The 10,268-nt window shown below is 41.0% G+C and overlaps 1 protein-coding gene across 1 annotated transcript in view; it reads left to right on the forward strand.

Annotated features, from left to right (window-relative positions):
- LOC109911554 (serine/threonine-protein phosphatase 6 regulatory ankyrin repeat subunit A-like) overlaps positions 1-9,993 on the forward strand; it is a 36,060-nt gene extending 26,067 nt beyond the window's left edge. Inside the window, exons 10-11 of the mRNA XM_048608073.1 lie at positions 2,191-2,282; positions 4,466-9,993. Coding sequence (XP_048464030.1) covers positions 2,191-2,282; positions 4,466-4,752 — 379 coding nt within the window. The 3' untranslated portion in view covers positions 4,753-9,993. The remainder of the gene's footprint in view (positions 1-2,190; positions 2,283-4,465) is intronic.
- The last annotated feature ends 275 nt before the right edge of the window (positions 9,994-10,268 follow it).

Raw genomic sequence — 10,268 nt, forward strand, 5'->3', positions numbered from 1 at the left:
GGGAGTGGAATGCCTCATCCTGGGAGCAGATGCGGCGGAGGCGAAGGAATTGGGAATAGGGGATGGCATTTTTGCAGGAAGGTGGGTGGGAGGAGGAGTATTCTAGGTAGCTGTGGGAGTCGGTGGGCTTGAAATGAATATCGGTTTCTAGGTGGTTGCCCGATATGGAGACAGAGAGGTCCAGGAAGGGGAGAGAGGTGTTAGAGATGGTCCAGGTAAATTTAAGGTTGGGGTGGAAGGTGTTAGTGAAGTGTATGAACTGTTCGAGCTCCTCGTGGGAGCACGAGGCGGCGCCGATACAGTCATCAATGTAACGGAGGAAGAGGTGGGTTTAGGGCCGGTGTAGGTACGGAAGAGGGATTGTTCCACGTAACCTACAAAGAGGCAGGCGTAGCTTGGGCCCATGCGGGTACCCATGGCTACCCCCTTTGTCTGTAGGAAGTGGGAGGAATTGAAAGAGAAGTTGTTGAGTGTGAGGACGAGTTCGGCTAAGCGGATGAGGGTATCAGTGGAGGGGGACTGGTCGGGCCTGCGGGACAGGAAGAAGCGGAGGGCCTTAAGGCCATCTGCATGGGGAATGCAGGTGTAGAGGGACTGGACGTCCATGGTAAAGATGAGGTGTTGGGGACCGGGGAATTGGAAGTTGTGGAGGAGGTGGAGGGCGTGGGTGGTGTCACGGACATAGGTAGGGAGTTCCTGGACCAAGGGGGAGAAAATGGAGTCTAGATAGTTGGAGATCAGTTCGGTGGGGCAGGAGCAGGCGGAGACAATGGGTCGACCAGGGCATTCAGGTTTGTGGATTTTGGGAAGGAGATAGAAGCGGGCAGTGCGAGGTTGGGGAACGATGAGGTTGGAGGCCGTGGGTGGGAGGTCACCTGAGGTGATGAGGTTGTGGATGGTTTGCGAGATGATGGTTTGGTGCTCAGGGGTGGGGTCATGATCAAGGGGGCGGTAGGAGGAGGTGTCGGAGAGTTGGCGTCCGGCCTCGGCGATGTAGAGGTCAGTGCGCCATACTACAGCTGCGCCTCCCTTGTCCGCGGGTTTTATGGTGAAGTTGGGATTGGAGCGGAGGGCTGCACATTCTGCGGGGGCGAGGATGGAGTGGGTGAGAGGGGTGGAGAGGTTGAGGCGATTGATGTCTCAACGGCAGTTGGAGATGAAGAGGTCGAGGGAGGGTAGGAGGCCTTGGGGTGGTGTCCAGGAGGAGGGGGTGTGTTGGAAGCGGGAGAAGGGGTCAGTAGAGGGAGAGTTAGGTTCACGGTTAAAGAAGTAAGCGTGGAGGTGGAGGCGGAGGCGGCGGAAAAACTGCTCTATGTCCAAGCGTGAGCGGTATTTGTTGATCTGTGGGTGGAGGGGTACAAAGGTGAGCCCTTTACTGAGGACTGACCGTTCGTCCTCAGTAAGGGGTAGGTCTGGGGGGATGGTGAAGACTCGGCAGGGCTGGGTGCTGCTGCCTCCTCTGGAGCTGCTGGCTGTGAAGGCTGTGGGCGGAGCTGCGCCGGCGTCGGCGGTGGGCGGAGTTGCGCCGGCGGTGGGTGGAGTTGCGTCCGCGTCGGTGATGGGCGGACCGGCGTCGGAGGTAGGAGGAGCGGGGTAGGCGGCGGCAGTAGCGGTGAGGGTGGTCGCGACTTCAGTGTCGGTGGCAACGGCAGCGATGGTGTTTGCTGTCCCGGAAGTGGGGAACCTGGCGGTGGCAGATGTGACGTCATCTGTGGGTTCTCCGATAGTGGCCTCATGGCCAATGGCGGCGGACCCATTGTGGGGAAGGTCCTGGGTACGGCTGGGGATTTGGGGGGTGGAGGAAAGCCCGTTTTGGGTGGTAGGCACCAGTAAGTTTACTGTACTTACGGTTTTTAGTGTCCAATAAAGCTGAGTAGAATTGGGAGTTCAGGTTGTGTGATAGCTAGAAAAATAGCTAGAATTGTTCTCTGAGAAATAGAGGAGGCTAGAGTCACGACTATTTAGGTGTATAAAGTTAAGGGCTTTAAATAGTACAAATAGCCAGGTCTTCTTGCCCTTGGTTAAGGAGACATTCTTCTAGAGCAAGAGTTAAGAAGGGAAATATTTTTAACCCTGTTCTACCTCTCTGAAATGTCATAAGACATTTTTTCTGCATTTAAAGGTACCATATAAATATCAGTTGTTATCATAATAGCTGTAGATGCAGTTTGTAATTTTTTGTTCTCACAGGCCACTGCATGTTGCTGCACGCAATGGGCTAACGGTAGTTGTGCAAGAGCTTCTGAGCAAAGGAGCTAGTGTACTTGCTGTAGATGAGAATGGTAAGTTTGTCTTTAAGTCATTTTTTAAGATCTTCAGGTGAAGCCTTATCAGGTCCTGGCAATTTGTTGGGTTTTAGTTCTCAACTCAGCACCTTTTCCCAGGCAATTGTACTTCTTTCACCTCTGTATTTACAATTATTTCTGGGATATTATTTGTACCTTTAGTGAAGACAGATGCAAAATACGTAAACATACCAATTAGGAGCAGAAGTAGGCTATTGAGCCCCTCAGGCCTGCTCTGCAATTCAGCAAGATTATGGCTGATCTGTTTGTGTTCCAAATTTCACATTCCCATCTGCCCCGATATCCCTTGCATAACAAGAATATATCTCCACCGTAAAATATTAAGTGGCCCCATGTCCACCACCTCCTGCAACAGTGTTTCAACGTTGCACAATTCTCTGAGAAAAACATTTCTCTTCATCTCAGCCCTAAACGGATGACTCCTAATGTTAAAACACAACCCACAAGAGAAAACCTCCAATGGAAACAAGCCAGACTTTCCACTCTATCCTTGTTAAAACAACCCACTCATTTAAGTATCAAACCAGTAAGCACCCTCTAAACTCCTCTGCTTTGAATATTTGTTCAGTTCATCTGCCATTTCTGTTTTCCATGAGTGATTCCCTGGACACTGTAGAGGACCAAAGCTTGCTTTACTTTTTTTTTAAAAGTAGTTATAGAAACTTGCTATCTTTTTGTTTTATATTTCTCACCAGCTTTCTCTCATACACTAATTTCTCCCTCATTTTGAATTATTCACTGTTTGCTGTTCTTTTAATAGTCTGTCCAATCTTTTAACCTGCCATTCATCTTGTGGAATTGTATACTTTTTCATTCACTTTTGTAATATCCTTAATTACTTTTATTAGCCACAGCTTTTGGGTCCTTCGCTGAGTCTGTTTTACTCACTGGAATGCTGAATATTATGAAATATCCCATAAAAGTCTACTACTGCATCTACATCTTTACATCTTTAAGCTAATTTCCCAGTTCAGTTCAGCCAGCTCTGTCTTCATGCCCTCGTAATTGCCCTTATTTAAGTTTAAAATAATTATCTCACGCTTACTCTCTTTATCCTCAAACTGCCTCTAATTCTTTCCTCAGATTAGAGCCATCACATTCTTCCTTCAGTTTTACAGTGACGTGTCAATCTCGCTTATAGCGTATACCCGAGTGCTGGTTGATCTCGTGTAAGTGTCAACCCCTGACACATGACCAAAATCAATCAATCATTTTTCAAAAGGAGGTGACACTGGTGCAATGCTAATATCACTGCTAGTAATCCAGAACACCAGGTGAATATTATGGGAACATGTTTTCAAATCCTACCATGGTAGATAGTAAAATTCAAATTCAATAAAGATCTGGAATAAAAAGTTAGCCAGCGATGACTATGAAGCCACTGTTAATTGCCTACAGTTTGGCCATTGTGCTATAGTAGCAGTAGAAGAGACTAAACTGCACCCTCTCCAAAATATTACTCGTGTAAAAGTTTAGTTTCTAAGACCAGAATTTTAGCCAACTAATAGAGGGCTGTCAACTTTTACACTTGTTACATGGTACATGCTGTCAAGTTTCCCCAGTGGAACCTCTTGACTCGGGTGAGAGTACTACCACTGCTCCAAGGGTTGCTGTATTCGCCAAAGAGCATTTGTAGGTTCTTGGCTGGTCATTTGTTCATGTAGCACTTGATTAGAAATTTCCTTGAAACCTTTGTTGTTGACACTGGGCATATAACCGTCCATTATTTAAGGAACCTTAATTGGTATTGTATTGACGTAGCCAGCAACAAAACTGCAGTAGATTTAGACATAGCTCCAAGAGGAAAAAAAACCTTGTTCTTTAAGCAGAGGTTGTTTCCTTCATATGCTGAAACTGGTGCTCTACCGCTCAGCCACAAACTAAATGTAATTTTGTGCTTTCTTCCTGCCTGTTGACTGCAGATTCTTAAAATAGTCTTTATCAACGTTATAGTCTCGTTTTTAAATATTTCCATCACAGTTCTATGTTTTTGTATTTGTTGTATTTACCTATATGAACTATAATGAAATTTCATATGTTTCAAGTATACTGACTTTTAACCGGTGATTTTTCATAATCGTCCAATAATTGTACAGAATTACTTTGGTAAAAGAGCAGAATAATCTAACTAATGTGACTTTTAAACCTTGCTGTTTTAGGATACACGCCTGCATTGGCTTGTGCTCCAAATAAAGATGTGGCAGACTGCTTAGCGCTCATTCTGGCCACCATGATGCCTGTTTCATCCAGCAGCACTTTACCCACTCTCAGCTTTAATGCCATTAATCACTACAATAATCCTTCGAAGACTGTGTCCTTTGACTCTTTACCGATAATGAGAAGTGATCATAGCTCTTTCTGCAGTTTGAACAGTATAGGAAGGGAAGATGGTTACCCTTATACTGAAGACGATGAACTAAATGATTCTGATTCAGAGACCTACTGAAGACACTGACTTGAACTTTCATGGTGAAAGCCCTTGAAGCATGCCCACAGCTGGATGGGTTTTTTTTAAAAAAATGAACGCCTTCTGAACTCCTTCAGCCAAGCGGAGCAATTACATTATAGGTTTAAAGTTGAATTTATCAAAACAAAAAGGACACAGAAGAATGCAGGTCTATGGAACAAGAAACAAGCAGCTCAGAGCTTGTAAAGTTGATGGATGCCAATGTTATGTTGTTTTAATGCTCTTTATTTCCAGTGCCAGGATCCATTTCAACAGCGTACACTGGTTAATGGTTTGAATGAGAAAACTTTACAATGCTGGGTGGAATAGCACTACCTAAAATGAATGGGGACATCCAATCAAAAATTCCCAAGTCTTAGGCATTATTGAATTTAGTGAAGAAAATGGTGTAAAAAGATTGGTGTATATCACATGATTTGCTTGCATGATGATTTGCCAAAGGGACCAAACAAACTGATTTTAAAAGAATAATCTTATGTAAAAATGAAACACAAATATTTAGAGAGCTGTAATTGATTCTCTCTCAACCTGCAAGTTTAAAAACTTTGCTTTAACAGTATTAAAGTAAAACCGTTCGGAGATTTTGATGTACATTTGTTGATCAATTCTGGGTCTTACTAGATTTGCATGACTATAGTAAAGGCATTGTGTTAGATTGGGGAGGGAAAGGGAAGAGAAAACTGAAACCTATTTTTGAGCCAACACAAAATGCCCCTTTCCTACTTTTCTAGTTTGGCATAAGACCAGTGGACATGGTGCAGTTAGGATGATGGTTAATTAAATATTAAAATCTACCAAGTTGTTGTGGAGAACCACCCATTCTTTTTGCAATTTTTCAAACCCAAATTTTACCAGTGTATTTTATAATTGATATTTTAAAATAGATTTGTAGGTGTAGAAGGCAACTATACCACAAGTCTCAGAAAGTAAGATTTCCTGGATTTTGCAATATACTGGACTTTAGTTTTTAATTGACATTCACCTTGTAGATGGTTAACTGTATTACAGTTATTTGAGCTACATTTGTACAACTGTTTGTTTGGTTTCCAATTCTTCAGTGCCTTCATTGTTGTCTGTTTCATTGTTAGGGATATACATTCAGGGAGGAGACGTGAAGTCATTATAAGTGAGACTTCTTTCCATGTTGTGAAGTTATTTTTCAACACTCATTTGGCACAGCCAAAATGTTGCAGCTCTTCAGTAATTTGCTTCACAATAGTTTGAACTGGTTTGACAGGTGTTTGGGAAGAACATATCCAGAATCTCATGACAGGCATATGCTTTCAGTTGAAGCAAACAGTACTCCTCATTCCGTTTTGCACAATTGAAGCACAATAGCTGTGCATTTGGTTCTATAAAGTAAGAATATGCTTTGTTTAAAGGACATTTACCTGTTACTTCTCAAAATGAAACAGTATTTTCTTTTAAGCACACTACTTGGTACAAATTAAGTTCGTTAAAATAGTGCTCCTGAAATGTATTCATTCCAAACAGCAGGCCTGGAGTGCACAATAAATGGCTGATTTTGATTCAGTTTAGTCCTTTTAAATCACTACAATCTTAAAAGTTTATTGCTGCATTTCATTCAGCAGTTTCTTTACTTAATTGTTTAATGTCAACTACTGTATGACTTATACATATTTCACCACTTTTTTAGTTGGTGTGACTTTTCAGCAGTCATGGAAAAAGGCCCTTAAAAAAGCAGTTCCATCAAACCATGGTATTTTAATAACTGGAATCCTTTAAAGTGCAAACTGATTTCTCAAAGTTTTGGAATATGAAATGGGACAAAATCTGTGCTGTTTTAATGTATTTCTGATTTGTTTTATTTCTTTTGAAGAAGTTAAGATTATAGCATGTATATAGAAATTGTGACTGCTTGGTTACCTACCTGCATTCTTTAAATACTTTGCTGAGATTATTGTATATTTTATGGATAATAAAACAAAAATGTGAGTTGTATGTAATTAAGTGTTGCATTCTGTGTATTTGTTTTAATCCCAGCTGATGTTATTACTGGACAAGTCAGATCCCAGACTGAAATCTGTCTTCATAGATCATATTTTTTTTAATAGATTAGAATAACCTATACTGTTTGTATATGAACACATGTTTAAAGATGTTGGAACACATGGTTAAAAATACAATTCCATTAATCCCAGCACTACACCATTGAGTCGTCATGCCAGAGAATCCCATACAGGGTTTGGCTTAGCTGTGGCTTCAGTTCCCTGTCCTGATAATCTGATAGCTTCTACCTTGATTTCTCAGCTTCCCCTTCAAGGTTTTAGCCAAACACTTCTGGTCTAGAGCTTTTAAACTAAGCTACCTGCACTGATGTAACTTCTTCGTTAATGGTCCTGAACTACCTCTCTTTTTCTGGACCAATTGTTTTACATATTCATCACCCAATACCTCTGCAAATCTGCCCAAACTGAAAATAAAAAGAATTTTTTTCCAAATTATCAGTGTTTTCCCTAAATTCCAAAAAAAGTCCAGAATCTTCTATCTGAAAATCTTGCATTACATTGTTTACTTTATTCACTCAAACTTTCCCAAAGTAAACCCCATTACTGCCCATAAAGTTTCTCTCTAATAACTGTGCTTTAAAAGAACTCATCATCGTTAGTGATATTTGCACATTAATCATTAAACCCCTTCAGATAGAAAAAATCCATTTGCCGCATGTCCAAAATTCAAAAATTCAAAATAAATGATATTTAAATATATATCAGTCTTACATCACAGTATTTTCTTATAATTTTTAGAATATAGCTAAAACTAAATCCTCCATGTTTTGATATGTAAGCTGACAACATCTAGCTTTACCATTCACTTACCGTTGATTCATTGTTTGTGGCTACGCTGTCCAGCTGCCTTTCTGACATTGGTTGAACTGAAATTTGAAGCTCAATTGATCACTTAGACTGTTTACTTCCACCTTCAGCATGTAGCTCTCTCAAAATTGAGGACAGCTATCTTCTTAAACTGTTATAGTTTATGTGGTGTATGTACATTTATAGTACTGTTAGGAGGGAAATTCCAGATTTTTGACTCCACAACAAAAAGAAAGAGTGATTGTTGCGGTCAGGATGGTGTGTGGTTTGGAGGAAAACTTGGAGGTAATGGTGTTCCCATGCACCTGCCGCCCTTGGCCTAGCTAATGAAGATTCTGGGTTCTGAGGTATTGTCATCAGAGATTTACTAAGTTGCTGCAGTGCATCTTGTAGATGGTGCACATTGATGTTAGTCTGTATTACTGGTGGAAGGACTGAATGTTGAAGGAGGAGAACGGATATCAATCAGGCAGATGCTTTATTCTGGGTGGTGGTGAACTTTTTGATTGTTGAAGCAGCCCTCTTCCAGGCAAATGGAAAGTAGTCCATTCCACTGCTAACTTGTGCCTTGTGGATGAAGGCCGGGCTTTGGAAAGCTATAAGACACCATAGAATTCCTGGCTTCTCATCTGTTCTTGTAGCCACAGTATGACTGATCCAGTTAAATTTCAAGTCAGTGGTAACCCCCCAGAGTTATTAGTAAGGGAATTCAACAACAGGAATGTGTGGAACCCCGAGGGATTTTGTGGCACAGTGGTAATGTCCCTATCTCTGAGTCAGAAGACTCAAATTCAAGTCCCACCTGCTCCAGAGGTGTGTAATAACATCTCTAAACAGATCAATCAGAAAATATTTACCCTGAGAAACTCTTGCAGTGATGTCCTTGGATTGAGATGATCACTTCCTGCCACAACTATCTTCCTTTGTGTTTGGGAATGGCTCCAACCGGTGAATTGTTTTCCCCCGATTCCAAGTGACCCCATTGCTGGGTCTCCTTGAAACTTCACTTGGTCAAATGCTGCCTTGGTGTCAAGGGCTGACATTGACATTGTCACCTCACCTCAGACCCAAAGTTTAAAAGAATAAGTGGTAACTTGATTGAAACATTCAAGATTCTGAAGGGCAGTGAGAAGGTAGATGTTAGGAAGATGTTTCCTGTTTGGGGAGAATCTAGAACTAGGGGTCACTGTTTAAAAAAACTAATCGCCCATTTAAAACTTGTGAGGCTTTGTACCTCTCTTTCTGAAAAGGTGACAAAAGCAGAATATAGATTCTTGTTAAGCAAGGGGTTGAAGGTTATCAGGGTAGGCACGTAGGTTGGCACTTCATTTTTAGGTTCACCTGATGCCACTCCTGGCATGTCCTCCTGCTCTCTGCTTGCTCAATATTGTTGATGTTTTTAAAAACACTAACCTTAACGTAAATGATGTTGAAAATAAAAGCTCACAATTGGATCTTAATTATAAATTACTGAAATGGTACTCCTTTTTGCAGTTCTGATACTTGGCTAATTTTCTCCTTGTTTCAACTGCCTGTGCACAGCAAATCCATTTTGTGGCTCCTTGACTCGTTGTTTCCTCCTTAATACAGAATTGCTTTTTCATGGAAGTGTAAACACTGGAAACACATTTCCTTGGTACCATATAGGCTAGCCTGCTAAATCATCTGAGAATTTTTATGGGAGTGATATGAAAGTAAGGAAACACTGTGTCCTGTTGACTATTCTCTGCCAGGCATCCTTCCAAACACTCCTCCTACAGGTCACTGGTCTCTGACAGGACAATCAATTACATTCAAATAACTTTTTCTCCTATTGAAAATGATCCATCTGGATCTGTTTCCAGAGCTCAGTCTTAATATTTCTGGGCAACTTTAGAGGCATTTATAAGTTTTAGCTTATTTGTTCAAGACTCAAGCCTGTTTTTCTTAGTTCATGATCTATCATGTCACTGATTCCTTGTAATGTAACTTCTTTGCTTGAAAATAGCTTGCATAAATAAAATCACAATTCATATTTTGTACCTTCCTGTCCCTATTTCCAATGGAACAGTTTTAGTCCTTTTGGTATCCTTTGCTTTAATTTTTGACTTGTCTCTGGTTATATAACACTGCCACCTTGTGAGCAGAAATGCAAGTTAAAAAGTACAAGGTGATGATTTTACTGGTTTGTAATAAGTAATTTCTAACAAGAATTTTTTCTCAACATGAACAATTAATCAGTGCCTAGAAAGGTCAAGATGCTTCAAAAGAGGTCAGTTTGCACACAAGGTAGCACCTAAGCAAACACTTTCTTAGCCGGTGAGACTTGTACAGTGTATTGTTTGTAAATGCAGTTTGATAGTGATGCATGTAAAAGACTGAATAAAATCCAATGTTTCTGGTTGTTGACCTTCTCAAGTGTAGATCAGTGTAAGTATCTGTTGTAATGTCCAGATTTCTTTGTTTGCGATTAGACCTTCCATCTCAACCCTACAAGGTTGTTGAAGAATCTCCACCACTACTAAATTGACCTCCTGAACACTGCTGTCAGCAATAGTGAAAAATACATAGACAATGTTTCTTCACTACTCATTATTATAAAGACAGCAGTGTATTCAAAACCTTAGCATTTCCTGTAACTGTAATTTCATCAGAATCACTCAAAGTCTCTGATTTTTT

Source organism: Rhincodon typus, chromosome 2 (genome assembly GCF_021869965.1).
Source record: "Rhincodon typus isolate 14 chromosome 2, sRhiTyp1.1, whole genome shotgun sequence".
In the NCBI taxonomy this organism is placed as follows: Eukaryota; Metazoa; Chordata; class Chondrichthyes; order Orectolobiformes; family Rhincodontidae; genus Rhincodon; species Rhincodon typus.